Source organism: Penicillium arizonense, assembly GCF_001773325.1.
Source record: "Penicillium arizonense strain CBS 141311 chromosome Unknown PENARI_contig006, whole genome shotgun sequence".
Lineage (NCBI taxonomy): Eukaryota > Fungi > Ascomycota > Eurotiomycetes > Eurotiales > Aspergillaceae > Penicillium > Penicillium arizonense.
In genome coordinates, this window is record NW_019173283.1 from 401,109 (window position 1) to 424,160 (window position 23,052).

Below are 23,052 nucleotides of genomic sequence, written 5' to 3' on the forward strand. Positions count from 1 at the left end.
ATAATAGAGTGCACTGATAAAATGGTCAAAAACATTAGACCTGCTTCGGTCTTGACTTATGGCATAAGCCCCATGTCAGAGATGCAGTAGTTGGGCGGCCGAGTTCCAGCAAATCCTCGGTGTTGCATGCATCCAGGCGTTACCAGCTGCTGTTCCTTCATAATATCATAAGCGAAGTTGTTTGAATTTACATGAAGGGAGAAATGGACAGAACGGAGGATTGGTCTAAACGAAAATACAAATTTAGGGTTACGAAGGTCAAAATTGGCCCAACGAGCACAATCCCGTGTGCGCTCCACCATGAGGCGGTTATTCGAGAAAGATCTATGAATTATCATGACAAGGGCATCATTGAGGGCATAGCCTGGAGAAAGCAGAAGCTGATAGTCCGGTACCAACTTGGCGGCTTGGCAGCCTGGAAGGCCATCCCATTGCTTCTCAGATAGCCTGGGAACCTGCCTATCCTTTTCGTAGAATTGCAGAGTTCTTTCAAAAATCTGAATGACTGCGTCAGCGGCCAAAATACAATTCTCATGCGGTGGCTGGGAGCAGACATAAATCAACTTACAATTCTCAGTGCTCCCTTTGCCCATACTCTGATTACTGCTGCATCCAGGCTGCAATGCAGCCAAGATGCCATCAACGTACGATGCGCCACTCCATCTCTGATGAACGAGTGTCTCCACATCTAGGTCCTTCTCACGGGACTGAATTAACTTCACGTAAGCTAGCATGCCGTCACGCTTGAAGGCACGAGAGAGCTCGGTTGTAATTAACGCATTAGAATGTACACCTGCTAGTGAGACAATCTGCAAGATAAATCTGGTTCGGTCATTAGTGTTAAGAGCGCCAAAATGGACAAGGACGCTCATACCCATGTTTGGCCAATTCCCACACAAAAGACTTGAGACTCTCTTCGTCAAACCCTTCTCCTATCCAGTTAAATGACGGACTGAGATTGTAGACAAGCTTCTTGTCGGAATGAGTCCTTCTGATATTCCTGGCAAGCTCTGCTGCCTTCTTCAGATCTGGCGTGCTTGTCTCAATCCACAAAAGATCTGCATACGGAGCAAATACCTTTGCTCGCTTCGTCGCTGCAGGAAAACCGGCTCGATAGTGATAGTAGCCTTCGCGAGTGCGAGGGATCGCACAGGACCATATGACCGGTGACCTAGTGTACTTGGCGGAAATAACACGGCGCTGAGAAATAGAAAGATCCGGATTTGCCTTCACTTCACTCCAGTAGGTACCCCGAATAGATTGGGACGTGTTCTCAACCGACATTTGTGCGTCGACGGCTAAGGACTATCAGTGCTAGCCCCGGGTTGTAGCATGGCTTTCTTACCTTCATCGAAACTGACTAACGGATGATCCTTAAGCCATTTGAGCTCATAATCGTTAATTTCATTCACTTCGGCTCCTCTCGCCTCCATCTCCATGAGTGATTCTGCAAGGGGTGTTGTCTCTTTAGTAACGCCAAGGATGAACTCGTGGTCTCGCGTATCGATCGTGCTGCTGATAAGTCTTCCATTCTCAGAATCGGTTCGAGCACAGAGTAGATTCTCGGTACCCATCAAATCCCACTGGAAACGGACAGCAACGAGTCGTTGAATGTGTTCACTCATAGGCACAATCACCTTCCCGGCCAAGTGACCACATCGCTTCCCACCGTGCAGTTGATCTTCGAAATGCACAGCTGCTGCACCACTCTCTGCGAACAGTTTGGCCAATTTCATCACACTGGTAATGCCACCATGTCTATTGAAAATAATTCAGCCCTCCCATTCCACATAGAGGAGTCCCAGTCATTACCCTGTGTCGCCATCCGCAAAAATGGGCTGCAGGAAGTCAACGTAAGGTATCTCCTCACGCTGTTCCACAGTCAACTTTCTTCTCTCATCCCAATGTTTCCTATCATGAAGTTGTTGTGCTTTGAATATGCGTTGAACCTGATTCGGAACGGTATTGTAGGGGTAATCCCCGAAGTCCGGAGAAACTTCGTTCGAAGTTGTAAGCAGCGAGGAGCATGCCCAACCGGAAATATAGACTGCTTCTTGATTTGAAGCTTGTTGGGTCATCTGCACGGGGTCAACCACGCCCACTTGCAAAAGTTTATCTGTTAGCGATCTCTTTCAACCCCCCTCCCCCGAACCATAAGACTTACTGGTGTGAACAGGGCTTGCCTCCTCTTGTCGCTTGTTGAGCAAATTAAACAGCTTTCGCGCCATGACGGAACTCGGGTACGTCTGTTTCAATGAGCCTCGCTTGGTTACAACATCGGCAGCAGAATAAGGTCGCTTAATCCCTTGAAAACGGGGACTCGCCCACCACCGCTCGACTTCGTTAATCTGCTCTTCATGGAACACATCCTCGGCTCGCCCCGCCTTACAGATAGTTGAAAGAAGCTGATAGTTATCACTGTATGTAGTTGTTGAATGGAAATGTTTAATGTATTTTGGTGGCCATGACATCGAGGGATTCCGTCGAAGGTGCCTGGAAACGCCGAGAAATAGAACTCTCTGAGTGACCGCAACCGGGGCTGTTCGCAGCATTGTTGGATATCTCAAAGGAATTCCACGACTCGAGGGAACGATATCACATAAACGAAAAGGACATTAAATCTTTCGATCTCATTGAGTGCAAAAAACGATGATGGTCCTTTACTCCGCAAGCTCCGCAATCTTCATTCCCCCATCCGCAATTCCCGCAATCCGTGAAGGTCTCGAGGCCCCACCACTTACTTCACTCTCAACCTCGGCCCTAGTAGTGCTCCTGTCCATTGAAACCCTAGATTATTTGAAACATCTGTTTTGTGAAAAGGGGGAACCCAGAGAGAAATAATATTAACTGCAACGGTAGATGCGGCTCTGCGGACAACTGAGTCAGCTAACTTGAGTGTCACGGCTTCCTTTCGCGGGGATAATAGAGGCAAGTTCGAAATTCACAAGATAATTGAAGCAGGGAAGAAAGATAGACAGAAAGTAGTATCTGTCGTGTAGATATGTAAACAAAGGGCTTGTGGGAGGGAACTGTCTCGGAGAACATCTTCCGCTACAGATCAGGAATTTATATAAAGGTACAATGCATTGAAGGTATGACGAAGGAAAATACCTACTGAAGAGGGAAGTTAAGAGCCGTCAGCAGCACAGACAAGAAATCCATTTAAATTTCTCAACCATTTGCGAAAAGCCTTTCATTGAAACATATCACTTGTTGGCCTGAGGACCATCAGGGACAGCGTCTAACTCGGGAGTATCCTGGCTAAGTATTTGAGTAATCGCATCATAAGGGGCTGGTGCAACCCAAACGAGATCAAACCGTAAGCCTGGGTATTGGACCTTGCCAAGCCACCCCGTACTGGGTGCAAATCCTTTGATACCAATAGCTTTCGCAATATCGGAAAGGTTATGATGTTCCCAACAAATAAGGATATTACCTGTTCCCCTATACTCCTCCACGGCCTTAGCGACACCTGCAGCATCATCTCTGTCAATAGTAGTGTTGACCTCGACTCCCAAATCCTGAGCCAGAGGTTGCACAGTTTTATACGGGCGTGCCCTAGAACCATCTAGATGCTTTCGTTAGCTCAAGACGATCCACGAAATTCTAGGTTATAAAAGCCAGCGCGAGGCTCGGTAACAGGTGAATACCACCAAAAAAAAGGAGACGAGTGCTCAAACCTTTCTTAGGATGTTGAGCGACAATATAGCCGATATTAAACCCACTGTTCTTTCCGAAAAATTGACGAAGGCGCTGTGCTCTTGCTAGTCCCTGACTAGAGAGATTATTAGCGCCATCAGCTGGCTTTTCACCATGCCTAATAGCATAGATAATCGGTGCGGCCTGCACAGAGATTAGATTCCTTAAGATACAGATACATCATAAGGAAGTGAAAGCTTACCATCGTAAGCTGAATTTGAAATCGGAATTCAGAAGGCAAGAGGTTATTTCAGCAGAAAACAATTATTGGGCCTGCTGGGAGTTTTTAATGGAATATATGGTGCTTTAATAAGGAGATGGCGTAGGAAAACGTACGTGGGCGCATAGACGACGTCACACAACCATGGACGACTGGCTCTAGGTCCATCGTGGCGTTAATCTATCAACTTCATTACAGCCAGCTCAGGAATGCATTTTGTGAGGTGTGCCTTATTCTGTGTTGAATCAGGCTCGAGTCCTTCTGCTAATCTCCACTCTAGAATTTTCCATAATGGATTTCTCATGGAGAATAGACCAGACAATTCAACAATTTTCAAGTACTGCATTACTTACTCTTTGCACGTAATAAGCGAACAAATTCGCCCATGATAATTGAGACCAAAAGACCTCTGAAGAGGAAGATAAATTAATTCACCAAGCTCATTCATAATTATATTGCGTCACGATGTTTGTAGTACGCAAGGACCATCCTGACGCGCTGACGAGTATGGCTAACCTCCCTTTTACCTGGAACTTTTAGACCACGATGCCGAAGCCGCCAATTTACTACGAAACTGCCTAGCAAAGCAGAGACAAACATTAGATCTAACCTATCCGGACACTCTATCCAATTCCGAAGCATTACTAGAATAGGAAATGGAGGGGGACGGGAAACGGAGCGGGAATGCGAGACGGAGGGGAAAGGAAAACGGATGAGCTGAGTATGAATTCCTAGATAATGTAGATACTTGAGAATCAAAAACAACATGTTTACAAACAATTTCTGTTTCATGTTTAGCTCCCCAGAACCATCTTGCCATTATTGATTGACTGAGTGTATACTGCGGTACGCACAAGGTTTGACCTTACCACTTCAGCGGACCTTGCTGCTAAGACCGGTGACGGTTATGATAGAAACATATCGCACTAACGAGCTACGAGTGACAACCAGGTGGCAGTATTGATGGAACGAGTATCTGAAGCAATTTATGACAGGCAGCCTTACAAAATACGTCTTTGGATACGACTCGATCTTGAGATTAGGCTAAGCCAGGTATAAGTCAGTATGTTTCATTATACGTTCGGAGAAAGAATATCTGAGAGTAAAGTGGTTAAACTGATTTCGATTCATCCTGTAACCCGAAATTTCTTGCATAACCTAACTGACACTACCTAATCGCTTTTCTCATAAAGCGAGAACCAAGGTAACATCCATGGATCCTAAGGCGCATACTCCAACTCGGTGTAAATAATCCAATTATACGCTTGGTCGGAGTAGTCATGGATACCAATATGATCATACCCAGTCGTGGAAGTCCAACAACATAGCAATACCCTGGTACTCTTTGTCCTCATTTGACAGACACAACTGGACTTATGTGACTGTTCTCGATCTTCTCGATCTTCCCTGTCAATTTGGGCGTACCAGACGTCTCAAGGTGAAAGAGACCCGCGTCCTCGATATTGCCGCCGTAGAGAAATCGTTGGGCTGTATGGGGCTGGAGATTGTCTGTGGCTGAAAGCCCAAAAGAAGAGAGGTGGAGGAAGCTATCCATTCTTGAAGTTGCAAAGATAAGCTTTATCATCCTAGCTCAGTCAGATAAATACATTGGATCGGCGTAGGAAACTGAACGAGTGGCTACGACAACCCAGATTGAACTGGAACTGCTCGAAGTCCTTAACCGATAGACCAGCGCCGCAGTGGCCAGAGTACTCTTCTCATTCTTAATACATATCACGGTATGGCGTCATTCTGCTGCTTTTTGCCTTGGACCCCTTGGCTTCCATCACCAAGCTCTGCTTCACCATCTACCTCACCCGGGGCTCCATTCTCGCTTTCGGAGACCTGAACTCCACAGGCCTCCTTCAACTCTCGATCCAGGGCCTTTGTCAATGCCCCTAGTAACCATTCAACCTCACTCTTATGTCCCAACAATGGGCTCTCCTTGTCGATCCAACTCCAGTCATTGACCGCCTGTGCCTGTTTCTTGTTGATTTCATCGCCAGAGATATTAGGACGATTATCGCCGGCGATTAGTCCGAGGTAATACTCCCATTCTAGGTAGTCGAACTGCCGAGATGGAGAATTGGTAGCATATTCTATCATCTTGCGTACTTCCCGGAAAAGGAGGTAGTGATAATGGTAGATATTCTCAGCAACGATGTCGCCCCGCTGATGAGCGTGTTTTTCCTTCTTTCGCTCTTCTGCTTCGAGGTGGCTGCTGACATGGTTGGGCGCAGCTGAGTTGTTGGGGTTTCCAGTAGCTGTACTGGTCTGCTCTTTGGACGATCCTGTCCTTTCGCCTGTCGTCTCTTCAAGCCACCATCCGAACAAAGAGGTATTAAACAGTTCTTTGATCCTATCGACGAAAGAATGATCACCAGGCAATATAGTAATCTCGCCAATGAACAGCGTCATATCACGAATAAACCGAATAAGAGTATCACCAATATTCGAAATAAGAATGGTAATAGTCGGAACAGCAAGCAAAGACCAGAAAACGAAGAAAGACTTCCCCAAACTACTTATCGGATAAATATCCCCATACCCAATAGTAAGAAGAGTGGTGTACGCAAAGTACAACGCCTCAAAATACGTCCACTGCCGCGCCGACTCAGAGCGCCAGAAGACCACGGCACCAATAAGCCACATAGCCATCCAAAGCGTAAGCGAAATCAAAAGCGATAGCCACTTATGCTGAGCAGTTGCCAATTCTCGCACTTGATTCATAGCAATGAACTCTCTCTTCCGTTGTTCGCGCTCACTCCGGCCCTCCGCCTCGGCCCTCTCCTTCCCCAGCGCAGGTACAACCCTATGCAAACAAGACCGATCCGAAAAGGCCTTCTTGATTAGGAATTTGTGCGTGCGGGCCGTGAGCACATCACCAAACTTCTGTCTCCCCGTTTCCAACATTAGAGTCCGAATCGAAGAAATGATCAAACCCAAAATGACAATGCCCCCAACAGCATAGGGAAACAATAGTCCACGACCAAGGTGTGTAGCCGGCGCGATATTGCCAACTCCAATGGTAAGCAAAGTATAATCCGCGAAATAAACCGCATCTAGAAACCGCCAGCCCTCAACACGGGCATAGACAGCTGAACCGCCGAGCAGGTAGATGCAAAAGATGATCGTCTGCAGCATGAGCGTCCGCTGGCTAGTCGTTAACTTGAATTCACGACTATAGTGGCCCTTCCAGGCACCGTACCCGGTGACCAGCATCAACGACGAGATAATGAAGTATATCCCCGCCGCAAAAGCACCGTAGAAATAGGCCTGTGAGTAGGTACGGCCGTCATTCTCTGGTTTGTACATGAGTACGCCGAAGGGGATGAGGATTGCTATCAATAATGCTGATGAGATGTACCAGCCGATTATAATTATTGGTTGCGCGATCTCGAAGCGGATGCGTCGGGCCATGTTTAGGGATAGGGCGAGGTTTGCTGCTAGGGCGAAGACTAGGGATACTGCGTTGACGGCGATGACCCTATTTATGTTCGAGGTTAATATGGGGCATCTGTAGTAAATGGGAATCGTTTGATTATCGTACCATTTTGGATCTGGGACGTTTACTCCGCCGGTGCTTGTGAGGTCCATTCGCCATGGTTGGGATAGGGAGCATATGTTGAAAGCGCTGGCCATCGGGCCGAATGTGCCCTGTTGAAATTGTTAACATTCTGATTAATGCAAGCGATAGTGTGGAAGAAACGCATGGCAGGAGTTGACATACAGCTGTGAGAGGATATGTTGTACTTGCAAACCACCACCGAGCAACTTGAGGGTACTTCGCATCTCGAGTTGTTGCATCTTGATCCGTCTGGTCCTTTTGATTGCTGGAGGTGTGATCAAGAGCCACTGCCTCATCAGCAATAGCGTTGTCGAGGCCAGGATCATTCATCGTAGCTTCCTTTGATCCGAGTGAATCTCATTCAGGCCCTGACTAATTTATCACGATCATGCAGGGAGTATGGAGCAAGGATCAAAAGCCCCGAGTGGAGAGAGGTGACATTGTCCATCGGAAGAAAGCCAGGGACAGGTCTCCATATGATCAACCGATGTCAGTGGCATAATATTCAACCAAGCTATTAAGACTAAGTGACAGCGCCGTCATGATCCTGCATTTCTTGGTCCTCGGTATATCTACGTCATGTCACGTGTACGGAACTATAACTGTCGCAGATGGAATACGAGAGCGAGAAAAGTATGTGGATTTGCGTTGTGTACAATTCAAACCATCCAGTGGAAGAGAAAATAAGATAGAAGGGAAGCTCAAACCAAAAGCAGCATCAAGTACTTTGGGCCTGGGAAAAGGTTCAGAATCCTCAAGATCGTTTCTGTACATCGCACCCACCTACTGCTATACATTGAACAGGCAGAGCACGGCTCAGCATTCAAAGGTTGTCCGTACCATGTATCTGACTTTGCAGATGGGACAAGGTGAAACGCCGAAAAGTAATGCCCAGAGAGATCGTTTATCAGGGAAGAAAAAAGAAAGAACAGAGTCCGTAACTCCATCCCCAGCCAAAACCACATCGCCGTGTGTATGGATGCGTATTGGGGAGATAAATCGTGATCAAATTTAGCCGAAGAAGTGAAAAGGGTATCGCAGAGCGTCGAAAGAGCCGGTCAATCGTTTCAAGCGTGATGTGACACCACAGAACCAAGAAATTCGTTAAACTGGAGAATGGTCAGCTTAACCCCGAAGACAATCAGTCTATAGAGTACTTACTGTGAGGAGCCCCAGGCATCAAAGATGAGGGAACCGGGGCATCGTTTTGAGGCGATGGTCGACGAGCGAACCGTGGATCTACGTCTTCGTAGTAATTTGTACCAGCGTAACTACCTGGCTGAGGCGATCCGTTTGGCCGCGGTGACAGTGTCTGACGGTCATTGGAATTCCAGCCCGAACGAGGAGGGACGTAGGACTCAGGTCGGCTGTACATGCTCGTCGGACTTTCCTGAGGAGCATGCCGGCCGTCAACCGAAAGTGCATGAGGACCGCCGCTAATCTGTTGGCTGGGCTCAGGCGCATCGTAGCGTCGGGATTGAGGCTGCATTTCAATGGCTTGACCCACCGTCTCCGGTGACACGGCCATACCAATTGGACCTGGAGAGGGCTGGCGCATCGGACCCGGTGATGATTCATAGACGTACGGATCATTCTGGGGAGGCGATACAGGCCGGCCATATGCATCGAAGGTAGTAGGGGCGGCGGCATAGCCAGCGGGTGGACCCCGGGGTGGCATCATGCCTCCGCGACCTCCGCGGGGAAGCGAAGGTCCCATGTAACCACCTCGTTGGCCAGGAGAAGGTCCGCGAGGTCCCATATAGGGTCCCCCGCGTCCATAGCCGCCCCTGGGAGGATAGCCACCGCGTCCGCGTCCGTTGAAGCCAGGCGGCGCACCTCCCCGTTGAGAGCCCATGCTGCCATTCGAATACTGAGGACGGATTCGGGGGTCGGAGGGATTGCGTGTCATCGGACCGCCACCATAAGGACCTTGGGGTGGCATGTTGCCTAGTTCATCTTGCGCGCCGTAGGGGGTTCCGCGACGATCTGGAGGTGGCGGCACGTCGTTCAGAGGAGTCTGCGAATTGAGAGGGGTCCGGTCATCGTCGCTGTCACGGCGCTCCGTGTTGAAGGTCGCGAAGGTCGGACCTGCCTCGAAGGAGGGAGACCCAGTTACAAAGGCTTCCTTGGTTTCGGAAGCGGCGGGAGCAGGCACCGGAGGCGCAGTAGCATTCTGTCGGTTGTAATAGTTCTCTCCGCTCATCTCAGCATTCTCCGCGATCCGGCGCTTCCTTGCTTTGCGGCTCACAAGGGTCCGGCGCATGGCACAGGTGACCACCCCACAAGAGACCAGGATGATGGTCGCCGCCAGGACGATCCAACCACCCCATCCTAGATGCGGCACGAAGAGCAAGATATCCACCAGGAATGCCAACAAAGTTACGAGCAGTGTTGGCAAAAGCAGAATAAGGAGCGCCAACAGGAAGCGCGGCGAGTGGGAGGGCGCATGGAAGTGGGCCGCGGCCGCCAGGCAGAGACAAACGAGGGTCAGAAATGCGGCGACTGGGTGGATGATGAGGATCGAGGAGAGGGATTTGCGTGTACTGGACGGGAGATTGAAATCATCGCCGGTGCTATTAATATCATCTGCGCGAAACTTAGCCACAGCCAACAGGCAGAAACGAAAGGGAGCGACGAACTGCTGGTGTATCCGACATGAATATTGGTGCAGGCATTGCCTTTACAATATCCAAAGACACCGTAATCGACGTCCTTGAAGGTCGCCAAGGGAATTCCCTTGATAATGGGGGTTGACAGGCACGAGAGCAGTAGCAGCGCAAATGCGATCAGCAATAGGATGGTGAGGGGTGTCGCGGGCTTGAGCAACATGGCGAGGGGAGGCGACAGCGCGCACCCTTAGAGTACGCCCTTAAGAGAACCTTGATCTCCCTCAGGCCAAAGGGAAGGATAATCAAACGAGTGGTAATTTCCAGAATAGCCAACGCGGGGACTCGAAATGGACTCTAACCCAGCATTGGCGCAGCAGCCGAGAGAAGAGGGAGAAGCTTTTCGCAGCAAAAGAAGTGAAAGTAGCGAATGAGGGGAAAAGCCAAGGAATATAGGGAATAAAGGAAAAGGAATGACAAGAATGACAAGGGTTGATAAATGAAAGCGAAGCCGTGGATGAGGACGGGCGCCTCAGGCCGTGGTCAGATGATCCCCTCTTTCTCTCTATCTACAACTACTCCTGTTCAACCTGTTCAACCTCTCTTCGATATCCTTATCCACGACTTCCATGGCTTTGGAGTTAAATGTGGCTGAGGCTAAACGCAGCACAGATCCCGTCTCCAAAAACTGGGGGGTTCTCTCCCAGCCAATGCAGGCTCTCATTCGCTCTATGCGGTTGAGGCGTCGCTTCGGGGCAGGACTGCCCGTGTCGCCAAGTCCGGGCGCGCGGCGGAGTATTCCCCAAGCTTCTTTGAGCCTTGAGAACCTTGCCATTGGCTTTAACCAGATAATCCGGCAAGTCTAATTGCAAGCGAAGACTTTTCATGTCGGTTCCATCCACCGTTGTTCCGCGGGACACATCGCCACCAGCGAACTTTTGAAGCTTATTCCGTCAAAGATGGCGAAACTTGCGAAATAGAGGCAGTTGGTTTCAGGTAGCCGAGTCTTGCTGGTGAAACAAGATCCGTATCTCTGAAATTTGCGTGTACCAGAAATTATCTAGATCCATCGCAATCCTTGCAACTTCGCAATTTGCCATCTCGATATGTCCACACGGCACAGCAATCTAAGTAGCTCGCATATCTGGCCCCAAACGCTTGGACCCGTAGTCTGGACTCGAGAGCCGTTAAGGTCCACTCGATCAAGGTGAAACAGATCCACCTTGAGATCGGACTTGATAACTATCAGCCGAGATAAAGATCGTCTTGTGCGCTTCAGGGTTCTTGTCACTTGGACAGACAGCAGTATCTGGAATGTGAATTCATTCGGCCAAGGCAAATTAAGCTTATTTCGTGACATGGACCACGTCACTCCCCCATCCGGGGGGTGCTCAGGTGGCATTGACCACTTATACCCCGGTCACACCACAACAACATAGCTCCGAATACGGAGACACAAGCCACCCCCACCGGTAGTTACATGCCATGAGGTTTTGATCATTTCTTGAACTACGGGGGATGTTTTTTCTTTGGATCTGACTAGGCATTTCAACAAGTTAGAAAGTATCTGCATTCCAAATCTCAAACGTTTTCCCTATCTAAGAGGCAACCGATCCCAAAAATGTGCTTCAGCAATAATTTCTGGGTAGTTTTCCTGCTGCAGTTGGTGAACAATGACTTTTCGGGAGATACAGTGCCTGCGTAACCCACTTGATCACGTCACGTCTAACGACCATTCAGTTATATCTAAAGACAGCTAGCACCCGAAAGGGCATAATCTTTTGCACTTTTAACCAGTCTCATAATCCTAATCCCGATCACAGTTTACCAAGCCATGTGAGTCCTGTTCGTCAACATCAAGGCCCACGGAAGCAGACTGATCTAAAAGGGCATGTTAGACTAGCCATACCACCAGCCTCCCTATTACTCTTAAATATCTCCTATCAAAAGATGCGCTGCCTGTGGAGGTTCTTCAGATGGTCCAAACGGCAGAAACCTGAGGACGAAGAAGGGCAACTGCCACTACAGATCCGAGACAGAATGATACTGCTTCAGGTAAATCTTATGGAGCGGAACTTTAGGGAGGAATTTTGAACAATAGGCCACAGGGCGATGAGAATGAACCACTTGTTCAGGAACGCTGTGTTAGAACCGGGATTGGGGGTGCTGGAAATATTCGCAAGTCCTGCTTCCTTTTCCTATTATAGGTCAGATGCACTTCACTGTCCGTCACTGACTTTCGAGTTGTGCGAGCAGGGTCATCGTGCGGAGTGGGCGAGCAATACATACCGGTGTATGCTGAGTGTTGTTGCGGACCGGTTTAAAGTTGGATTGGAACAAATGGTCCGGGGAATAAAATGACGAATAGACATATGAATCTACCGGAGCGTTGGAGAGTACCTTGCAATTATTGATGAAGTTGGCATGCGACTACGTATTGACCGGCACGAATTTCTTCGCGGCAATGGTGGTGTTATAGATTGGCTGAGTGGGAGCAGTTCCAGATGGTATGAGGTGTTACAGCTCAAAAGATAGCCACCCTAGGGAAATTCCAGGACGTATAGATACATATGCACTGTGTAGGTGACTTTCAAATTCGACAGCGATCACAAGAAATTTACTTATCTTAGTATGTTCCACGTCAACTCGTACCTTGAGATAGCAATTCGTAGCAGACGAGCCGTCTGGCCGACAGAAATGAAACATGAGGCACCATCCGAGAGCGACTAACACGAATGATTAAAACAAAGTTTAAGAAATATTGACCAGCAGCCTGGTGTTTCATACGCTGCCCTGGCTACAGTCTTATGTTTTGGGGTTGTGCCCGAAGCCTTAGGGCCCAGCCACTTACGCCAGCAAGGGAGAGAAACCAATTGTATCACGCTGCATCATCATGCTGGGAGTTTGAGCAATTGTGCGAAACTGCCCTGCTTAGTTATTGCTAATAGCAACAAACTAGTATAGTAATTGTTGGCAATTATCGATTTGAGGTTCCGGAGTGGAACCTGATTATCACTCGGTCTAGATGTTACATGGCAATTGGGAAGAGCGACAGGAAGCAGCAACACGATAAGTAAGCTCCAAAATTATCATGCGATCAGAAAATCATCAATTAGAAAAATGATCGAGCTGTCGGGTAGATCACAACGTACTTAGGTAGAGCCAAGCTTCCTAGGATGTGCTGGGGTTCGGCCCGATAGACAACCCAATACACCCAACCAATTTCAATAGACTCGAATTTTGATTTGATATTTGAATCTGATTCATCGAATTAATAGTGTCTGAGTCGACGAACCCCCATGTCTCATTTATCCCTATTGGTCTGTTGCTTGACCGCAGCCCTGTGTGTGGCTGGGGAGGCTGGGAGACATCAACCCAGCACAGTGACAGACAAAAACCCACTGGGCAGCGAGTGCTGGTCCTGAAAATCCCTTTGCATCTCCAGGTCGAGGAATGCTTCTGGATTAACATCGCGCGTGGTCTCACTGTCCACATTCCACAGCCATGTCGACCCCGGCGAGAAACTTCAGCCTGCGCAACGTTAATAGTAGGTGCATAAAACCCCCCCCGCCCCGCTGTCTTTCCAATGCTCCAAAGTCTCATTCAATGTCGATTGACTTTTATATAGCCAGCAAGCCCCAGCTTCACCGAATGGACTCTCAACAATCTATTGCTGCATCAGACGACTACTATTCATTCTCAGACCGAGCTTCCTCGAGTCCAGATAGTCGAGTCACAGTGAGACGATTCCAGACTCCAGACTCTCAACCATCTTCTCGGGGTCACTCTCCAACCATGCCGGCACATCCCTTTCCCATGGGGGAGTCGAGTCAACCTGCCCAAGAAGATCACGAGTCACCGCGTCCACCAACATCAAGTACTGTCCGCTTCGGAGAGGACAGGGTCGCTCAGATTAGTGCCAAATCAGATGGCACAGGATCCGATGAGACTGCTCGTCGTGTGCCCAGTGACTACGCAGGACCAGCCCCCACCCCAGGCTTGGATGACTCCCCATACGTCCGGTTTGCAATCGATCAGCTCACCCAGGACAGGGCTCGGGGAGTTTCAAGACAGGACTCCTTATCTACTACGACTACAGGAGATGAGTATCCAAATAATCAACTCGTATGGGACGAGGGATTGGGCTACTTTACCCGCACAAGAACGCCTTTGAGGACACCAATTCGACATGAAACGCCTCCAGTGAGACCATCATATACGTCTCCTTCGCCGCAAGCTTTACCACAACGACCTGTCTCGGTAGATCCCGAGTCTTTTGTTGCCGTTGAGCCACCAGAGCAGGGTTTACTGTATCCGCCCTTGAACTACTTGCCTGTGGTGCTGCGGCCGTGGGCTTTGGCGCTGACGATATTTTGTTGTCTGCTTATGATTGCGGGAGTTGTCTTCTGCAATATTTGGTCTCATCGTCACCAGGGAATTTGGGATTACCAGGGCCAAGGAGGTGGCCATTATTTTGTGCTGCAGTTCCTACCACAAATCCTCGCCGCGCCGATCATCATCTGGTCCTTTGTCATTCAAGCTGCAGTATATCGCACAGCACCTTTCTCCATGATGGCCGCTGAACGACAAAAAGGCTTGGTTATTCAAGCATTGCCTATCCTGTCGAAAAGCTTTGTCTTCCCGGATTTCTCCCATTTCAAACATGGTGAACCCCTGTTCGGTTTCTCCTTGTTCACAATTTGGCTGCACAACTTCTTCGCAATTCCTCTTCTCAGCTGTCTCTTTCAGGCAAAGTACTACATTATTGATGGAGAAGGGGTCTGGAGATGGGCCGCAGTTGAGTCTGTTGGCTGGACATTGGTCGCATTATACGGCGTTCTCACAATTGGCATGGTGTTACTGTTTCTGCGCTTCCTTCGCAGCTGGTCTGGTCTGATGTGGGACCCGGTCAGCCTGGCGGATCTGATCTCGCTCATCCAGCGGTCGAATATTCTCCATGACTTTGAGCGATCTGAAACTCTTCCCACAGTGCGAGACTCGCTTGATCCTCGTGTTCTTCGGTTGGGCTACTGGAGATTGTCGAGCAAGCCTGAGGTCTTCTACGGCATCGGCGAGGTGGACGCCCCAGTTCGCACTCCTTCACTTCATCAGACCGGCAAAAGCAGAGAGAAGCAGCCACATGGTCTTGCCAAAGTGTGCGTTGATCTCGAACACCAAGGAAACGATCCAGATCCATCTGATAACTCCCTCTACTCGCCATTCGCCCGCTATCGCTGGACCCCGTGGTTCCTACGCAAAATCTCAGTATTTATCTGGGCTGCAATCGTCTTCGCCTTGTTTATTGCCTTTGTTGCTGTCAGTTTTATCAACGACGCGATCAAGGGTGGATTCCCACCCAAACTCCCGACCCTCCCATCAACAAGCGCATTCTCCTCCTCCAACTTCCTCTACAGCTTCGTTCCCGCCTTAATCGGCAACGTCCTCTTCCTCGCCTGGCAACCAATTGACGTCTACTTCCGCGCCCTCCAACCCTACGTCGAGCTCTCCTCACCAAGCGGCGCATCCGCCGAACAAAGCATCCTCCTCGCCTACCCATCCTGCTATCCAATCCAAGTAACAATTCTCGCCCTCCTAAACCGCCACTTCAAAGTCGCCTGGATATCCCTAATGTGCCTGATATCCCTGGCAATCCCCATCCTCGCCGGCGGCGTCTTCATCGCCCTCTGGTACCCCTCTCACGACGACATCCGAATCTCAGCCTTAATGCCAGCATTCTACGCCCTAATTGCCTTCTGCGCTTTATACGCCATTTCCTTCCTGGTAATCTGGCCCGGCCGCCGCCGCTACCTGCCACACGATATCACCACCCTGGCTGATATGATGAGTTATCTCTACCAATCACCGCTTTTATCAGACAAGATCCTCCGCGAGCCGAGGAGCAAGACTGATCTTGTTACCCGTCTTATTGTTGCGCCGCCTTCGGATCGCCACTTGCCGTTTTATGGCTTTGGGATCTATGTCGGTCGTGACGGTAAGGAGCATCTCGGTATTGATCGCTTCCACCGTCCTGGTAGGAGTGATATGCTTATTACTACCGGGACTATGAAATGATTTTTTGTTTACTGTGATCTTTAGCGTGTTTGTCTTGTAACGTTGTTATGATTTGCATCTTTGATTATGAGCCCATATTGATGCTTGTTTGCGAGCGCTATATTGCCACTATGCGACTACTTGTGATGCCATGTTTCGGTATATTTATGAATGTTTTGGGTTTGCTTTGCTTTTTCTAGAATAACACTTGCATTTTGGGCGCTGTTGCATTTTATCTATCACTACCATCTGATATCTCAGATGAGCGTTGTGTTGTATAATCATATTAGATAGAATATTCCGAACCATAGCATAGAGTCAAATCGAATCTTATCCGAATCTACCTTATTTCCTGAATTTGTTCCTCTCTATTACATAAACAAATCGTTAAATCATACGTCAAGGGACATAAGTGTGAATACAGTGTCGCTGATGAAGATCTGAACAGACACGAACCCCCAAGCGAGTATACTGTTTCGGGCATTGTTTTCGCCCTACTTTGGCCTCTCTTTTCTCACCTCTTTTTTGCCCAGTTTGATAACCTCAGTTTCATCATGGAGAGTGCACAAATGTGGGGGTGTGAAAGGCCTTATGGCCTATGACTGTACAACCAGTCCCTGTCAATCTATCCACCTAGCCAATTATAGCCCGAAACCAAAGTAGTCAATCATTTCTGAAAGTAAATAACCCTCACCCGATCAATCTGCCCATTCAACCAATCAATCTGTTCAGAAGGCAACCCCAAACCGCCAGCCTGGAGATTCCTCAAACAAGGCAAAACAAACCAAGCACCCATAAGCGGAGCAACCTGCCTATGCGTCTGAGAAACCGGCCTCGTCTCCGCGAACGGATACTCAACAAGACCCGTTTTCATGCGGACAGATTCAACTTGACTTCCAAGGAAGAACGGTACACTTGTACAGATCTCATCCGCGAGGCGGTGCGCAGTAGAAATAGCCATCATTGTTTTCAGGCCTTGTAGATCTTGAGATGGTGTCATGCGGAGACAGCTGAGGATGATGCTCTGGACTAAAATGCGGCAGTCGCGGTATGTGTTCCAGGTTGAAGCAATCCATATATCCGTGTAGCAGTCGACCCGGTTTTTGTAGATCCCAGCGTTGTGGACGGATTGGGGGATTATGCTTGCTGCGACTGGTGTCCAGTGTGGTGGGACTAGGTGAGCCCACGCTGCGAGATTCGTGTCGATTTCGATCGCTTTGGTTAATAGAGATGTGACTGTTGCTCTTTTCGGTGGTTTGTCAATTATTCCCTCCCATGAAAGGCGAAGGTTGACGATTTCTGATGCCGCTGAGGCTAGGAGTGGCCGAGGACCTGAAGAAGGTGCTGGCTGGAATAATGGCCAGACTTTTGGGGTTGGTACTGTGGGACTAGTCAAGCCTCGACTAGTTTTGATCTTCATTTTGGGTTAACAGAGAGCCTTCAGGTGTGTGAGGTCAACATACAATTTGAGCTTGCACTGCGTTATCAATTGTCCTTGATGTCGCTGTTTGTAATCGTTTTGATTTTCGGTTGTTGATGAGGGCAACAGCTCCTCGGAGGTGAGCCTTCACGGGATTCTCCCAGTCTTTCATGGCAACAAACTCCTTGGAGATTGTCAGTTCAAAGGGGTATCCGCAGCCGAAGGAAATCTCGTTGACTCACCTCATACGTCGAGAGTAGAAGAATAGAAAGTAAAATGGAATCCAGATCACTATTCTCATCTTGCAAAGACTCTCGGATCTTCGGCAATGCTTGAGTGAAATACTGCTCTGATAATCGAAGCAAGGACCCCTGGCCGGTCCAGGCTGCAACGGAGAAGAAAGCAACTGCCAACGTGCTAACATAGAGATGAGATTGCGGTTTTGCGTCCGAGAAAGCCACAGGCAGGATCGCCATGAGTCCATTCCAGATATGAGGATCTTTCGGAAGATAGAGGTAAGAATTAAAGAAAAGCGGTACCACAGCATCTTCCATTGGCTGGTATAGATCAGCAGGACCCAAGAGCGGAGGCCAAGATGTCATGGTCATTGGCCCTTTTGCATGTAGATCCACAGGGCCTAATACCAATTGCTCCTTTGCGGGTACTACTTGATTCGGTTGCTCTATAGTCTGCGAGTTAGAGCGCGAGCGAGTGCTCGTTGCAGGGGAACGGCTGGCTCTTGTTTGTGTTTTGAATGAATTCGTGTGATCCCTCAGCATCAAATCAAATGGGTCTGGATAGCCAGGACATTCCCGTTTTGTTCTTGTACATGCATTGCAGTGGGGACGTGTTTCATCGCACTTGAGATTGTGAGAATGACGATACTAAGTGAGAATCGGAGGACGAGCTACCTTGATACGTCTCTGCCGGCAATTTCGGCATCCTGTGCTAGGCTTTCCGCCGTATACCATGGCTATCTATCTGATATGTTGCGATCAATGGAATGTCTGCATGAGCTGTGAGATGCTCTTGGCGCGGATGTATCATCTGGCCTGTATCGAGGTATTTGAGCTTCATATGATACTACGGTGAAAATTCGCCCCAAACCAAGTGGACAATTATTGCAACGTCGTCAATTTATACAAATGTTAATTACAGACCGTCAGATTGTGAGCCAGAAGTCAAGTCAGAGGCGACCTGATCACGTGATGGTGATATCTCATCTCCGCCTCGGATTTAACACTCTCCAACAGTCCGATAGTCCCGCGCAGATTCAGTCGTCTCGAGCTCTCCAGGTGATCAATTACCCAAGTACAGTGCACATTGCCCTTGTTTCCAGCTCCAAGACAGCCATCCTCTCATTCCTTAAGCTGTCCACACACCTCCATTACAAAGCAAAGCAAACCTCACCCACATCCACACATCCTCGCCGACACAATGGTATCATTCTTTGGCTGGGGCTCAAGCCCAAAACCCTCAGAGAGCCAACAAAAGCCCGAAGAAAAGCCAACCCCCGAACAACCCCAGAGGCCAGAAGAAAATCCCACAACGCTCCCAATGCAATTACCCCGACCCCCAGCGTCAGAAAACACAAACTTGAAACTCCTATTCGGAGGAATGACCTTCTTCGCGCTCACAGTGCTCGTAACAAGACGGGCATTCAACAAAAAACGCATCGCGTGCATCCCACCATTCTACACAAGCTCGATCTACCACCAACCCCACTCAAACTCCGCAATGGATGCCTTCGAAGCTTTGAATCTGGCTACGCTAAACGTGCTGTCTTTTGGTATGATGGCTGGTGGTGCTGCTGGGTATGCGTTGAATATCAATGGGCTGGATGATATGCGGAGGTTTGTTAGGGCTGGTTTGCAGGGTGGGAGTGATACGCCTGTCAAGAGTGATGAGGAGTTGGAGGCTGAGGTTACGGAGTGGGTTAGCAAGGTTCTCGGTGATCGGTTCGAGAAGCAGCTTGAGAAGGAGAAGGCGAAGAGATTGGTGCAGTTTGAGCAGGAGAATAAGGAGAACTGAACTGAGGTTCTTTGCGTTGTTTGTTTTGTTGATACTACTCTACTCATGATCTCGATACCTTGTACATTATTATGCATTTGCTCAGCATAGCCTTTACTGTACCATAGTGGGAATATTGCTGCGAGCGTCACTGCTCCTGGAAGTCATTTGGATATCAATTCTAATCGTACATTCAGTCGGCCGGAAACCTCCCTTCTACGGCATCATCACTGATTTATCTGCTCGTAGCGCTCGCGGGCATTATTCTTGGTCTTCTCCAGGAACTCATCGTAACGGCCCCGGGTGTTTCGACCGGCTTCTTCGGTTGCGTCGCCTAGCTTTCCTCCATGGGCACCCAATCCCACACCCTGGGCGTAAACCTCGGTGGCAATTGGCGCCGTCAGACCGGTGCCTTGGGCACCAAGGCCAGAACCTTCCGACCATCCCATTTTGCTGAGTAGAGAGGCACCCTTCGAAGTCGACTGCACGGGGGCTTCATCCTCCTTTGGTGCGGCTGGGGTTGGGCGGCCAACGGTGGTGGATGGTCCGAATGCCTTACGGCGTTCCCTTGCACGGTCTCGGTATTCATTCGTAGGCTGCTGTACATCATTGGCAGGTTGCTGAATAATGCCATGCTTGATAAGCTTGCTCATGCCGCGTTCCAGACATTCTGGCTTCAGCAAATTCGCTTTGTGGAGGGGACTGAGTCGTTCATGCCGGCGGACATGGGCAAGGTCTTTGAACTGGCACAGGCACAGGTAGCAGCAGTAACGGTTGGGGTCTGCGTAGGACTGGGGTGGCGGAGCGGCTGCATCAGTTGCCGGGCCAGCCTGTTCTGGAGCAGTATCAACAGGGTTTCCGTCGTCATCCTTGGGAATCCCGTGGAGCTCGGCATGGCGGTTGCTCCAGAATTGCAGCTGGGATGGCATTGCGAGCTTTTTGGCGTTGGCGCTGGCGCTGGCCGCTGCATCCGCCTTTCTTTTCTTGGATTTCTCTGAATCTTTGATGCCCCTTTCATGTTGATGCGAAGCGGACTTGTCCCCCTTCTGCTGCTCGTTGACGGCATCATCTTCCTCTCGTGATAGTGTGAGCTCATTGACAAAGCCTTCGTCATCCCAATACATAAGCTTCAACGCTGGGTTGTTTAATGGGCTGAATGAATAGCGAGCAGTGCTGGCCGTGGGGGTCATGACTGGAATAAACACTCCGGCATGGATGTAGCTGACCATAACAGGCTTTGACGAGATGGTGAATTTTTCGAAAGATTTCAAGCGTGTCATCGCAGCTTGGGCATCCTGTATTAAAGGGTTAGAAGAGAAGGTGCGAATGGGGCGGGGGCGGACGAACCAGTATTCCTGCAAATTCGGCGAATCCATAGCGCCAGCTTTCATTGGATTTGCGATCACGTACAAGCAATACACGGCGGATGGAGCCTTCGCGTGCTCCAAGATTGCTATCACCTGTTGTGGAAGCCACCTTTGCGCCTTTCTTCTGAATGCCGGAGGAGTTGTCGTTGTTTCCAGATGGACGATACAGTTTGGCCACGCCTTTCGCAAGCAGTTCCTCCGTGACAGAGGGTTCCAGCCCGCGGAATAGAAGAAATTGAGACGGCTGACTCTCGGGTGCAGCATCATTATCACCGTTGTTAACTACCTTGGGAGCAGGAACCCCCAGGATGCCAGTTGAGGCCATCTCTGCTCGCATGTCAGTAACCAAGCGATGGGTTGAAGGGGAAGAAAGGGAAACGCACCGGGTCGCGGGGCGTTGCACTTAAAACACTTCAGGCGCGTGGCATAGTTGACGATAGCACACTGGGGGGTTTAATTTAGCGCCTTCCACGTTTAGCGCACCAGAAATCACATACCATACGACACATCCAATCACCTTCTCCCTTTGCCCGATTTCGGTCTTCCCTCTCGCGGCTGTACGCGATGCGTACTTTGGTACTGCCGTCGTTGGGACCGGCACTTGGTCCATAGAGGTAAATCCCGCGGTAGTTTCGTTCAACGAATGCTCGCGATTCGTCGATCGTGGGGAACCGCAAGAAGCCCAGCTGCTTCGACAATTCTATCGAGTGGGATACCGTGTTAGACATGATGCGATCCAACAACGGTCTACCGATTTCACTTACTCGTCTGGCGATCACGAATGACTCGAATATCCTCGAGGCCATCAACATGATAGGCAGTTTTGAGTTCAGCTGCGATCTATTCACCGAGCGGGTCACTGTCAGCACCTTGCCGATGCAGGTGGTCATCGGAGACCCGTTGTTCCAGCTCTTGGCCGCGAAATAACTCACATCATTCTCGGTCATGTCCACTGGGAAGTTTTCCAGCATCACTTCCCGACTTTCTTCACCAAAGTATCCGTGACCACGACGGGGGCTGCGACTGCGACTGTAGCTCCTGCCCTCATATCCCGGTGATCGATATCCCTCGTGATCACGGTCTCGATATCCATGCCTACCTCGACGAGGTGGCGATCGCGAGGTTCGGTGAGCGCGGTCATCTCGATCATGACTGCGGTGGCTGTCGCGGTCTCTGGAGTACTCGCGCCTGCGGTCTGCTGCCGGTCTGCGGGGAGGGGAGCCAGAATGGCCTTTATTGACCAATTCCAATCAAATTCATATTAGCCACAGTTCGATATACTTGAAAATATTCTTTCCTGCGGGGCATGTGTCTGGATTAAACACCATTACCGTGCGGGGAGGAGCTTGTACCGCCAGGTGAACGCGAACGCGAACGATCATCATACATCCGGCCATCCCGGTCGGCACGGGGAGGATTGGGCCTGCGGCCCTGGCCGGGATGATGTCTCTGATCAGAGTATGGAGGCGCCATGGCGGAGCACCATCTGGGGAATGAAGAATGAAAGAATGAAAGCTAAGAGTGATGTGGAGGCGAGATGCGCCTTGGAGGCTTCGATAAGCCGATAACGTCAAAACTTCACCGCCCGACCTTGGATCGACCCCATCTGTTTGCTACGCATCTCAAACCGGTGTACAGCGAGGACAAGGGGGAAGCCTACAGATCTATTATCCTGCTCTGCCAGTTGTTGACTATTCTTTTGAGTGTCCTTGAGCTGTGGCTGATCTTTATGAACTACATGCCATGACCTGGAAGTACACTTTCAACATCCACTGGATCTATGAGTTATTCAGACTCGGCTGTTGGTTTTGGCTTTCTGCTTCCTGTGTCTGTATACATGCTTGTGAAGGCATAACGTTACTTGTATAGATGTGCCTAGGAAAGTATCCTACACCATAGCCACTATCGGGGTGGAGAATCTCCACCGAATCCCTGAGCTTCTGATTCAACGCCTGCAGACCCCAGTTGGCCCATCAGAACATATCAATCGCCCGATTATTCCCCGCTGCCCCGCGGTCTACGTGGACCAAGCTACAGGTGTTCTCAGAACATATATGAACGTCCTCGTTAGACATCGTTTTATCTTCAAACATATCTCATATCTCCCTCTA

General features: G+C 49.5%; 7 protein-coding genes across 7 annotated transcripts; 2 read left to right on the plus strand and 5 right to left on the minus strand.

The window, feature by feature from the left end:
- Positions 1-56: 56 nt before the first annotated feature.
- Positions 57-2,228, minus strand: PENARI_c006G04852 (uncharacterized protein; the record flags this gene model as incomplete). The annotated part of the gene is made up of 5 exons (XM_022630319.1): positions 57-822; positions 875-1,298; positions 1,346-1,758; positions 1,813-2,101; positions 2,165-2,228. The coding sequence occupies 5 exons, from the start codon at positions 2,226-2,228 to the stop codon at positions 57-59; spliced, it is 1,956 nt and encodes a 651-aa protein (XP_022489947.1).
- A 3,425-nt stretch (positions 2,229-5,653) lies between these two features.
- Positions 5,654-7,817, minus strand: PENARI_c006G03728 (potassium channel family protein; the record flags this gene model as incomplete). The annotated part of the gene is made up of 3 exons (XM_022630263.1): positions 5,654-7,406; positions 7,470-7,576; positions 7,650-7,817. The coding sequence occupies 3 exons, from the start codon at positions 7,815-7,817 to the stop codon at positions 5,654-5,656; spliced, it is 2,028 nt and encodes a 675-aa protein (XP_022489796.1).
- Positions 7,818-8,591: 774 nt separating this feature from the next.
- On the minus strand, positions 8,592-10,316 carry PENARI_c006G09996 (putative pH signal transduction protein PalI; the record flags this gene model as incomplete). Its single annotated transcript, XM_022630567.1, has 3 exons — positions 8,592-8,596; positions 8,649-10,073; positions 10,127-10,316. The coding sequence occupies 3 exons, from the start codon at positions 10,314-10,316 to the stop codon at positions 8,592-8,594; spliced, it is 1,620 nt and encodes a 539-aa protein (XP_022489523.1).
- A 3,281-nt stretch (positions 10,317-13,597) lies between these two features.
- PENARI_c006G05551 (DUF3433 domain-containing protein) lies at positions 13,598-16,165 on the plus strand (the record flags this gene model as incomplete). Its single annotated transcript, XM_022630342.1, has 2 exons — positions 13,598-13,640; positions 13,722-16,165. 2 exons carry the CDS (start codon positions 13,598-13,600, stop codon positions 16,163-16,165), a joined length of 2,487 nt encoding a protein of 828 aa, XP_022489685.1.
- A 646-nt stretch (positions 16,166-16,811) lies between these two features.
- Positions 16,812-18,166, minus strand: PENARI_c006G04412 (uncharacterized protein; the record flags this gene model as incomplete). The annotated part of the gene is made up of 3 exons (XM_022630297.1): positions 16,812-17,558; positions 17,608-17,748; positions 17,807-18,166. 3 exons carry the CDS (start codon positions 18,164-18,166, stop codon positions 16,812-16,814), a joined length of 1,248 nt encoding a protein of 415 aa, XP_022490048.1.
- An 835-nt stretch (positions 18,167-19,001) lies between these two features.
- PENARI_c006G09334 (uncharacterized protein) lies at positions 19,002-19,595 on the plus strand (the record flags this gene model as incomplete). The annotated part of the gene is made up of 1 exon (XM_022630531.1): positions 19,002-19,595. One exon carries the CDS (start codon positions 19,002-19,004, stop codon positions 19,593-19,595), a length of 594 nt encoding a protein of 197 aa, XP_022489683.1.
- A 206-nt stretch (positions 19,596-19,801) lies between these two features.
- PENARI_c006G08994 (putative G-patch domain protein) lies at positions 19,802-22,414 on the minus strand (the record flags this gene model as incomplete). The annotated part of the gene is made up of 7 exons (XM_022630515.1): positions 19,802-20,869; positions 20,922-21,268; positions 21,325-21,385; positions 21,439-21,641; positions 21,706-21,781; positions 21,874-22,147; positions 22,329-22,414. The coding sequence occupies 7 exons, from the start codon at positions 22,412-22,414 to the stop codon at positions 19,802-19,804; spliced, it is 2,115 nt and encodes a 704-aa protein (XP_022490019.1).
- Positions 22,415-23,052: the final 638 nt, after the last annotated feature.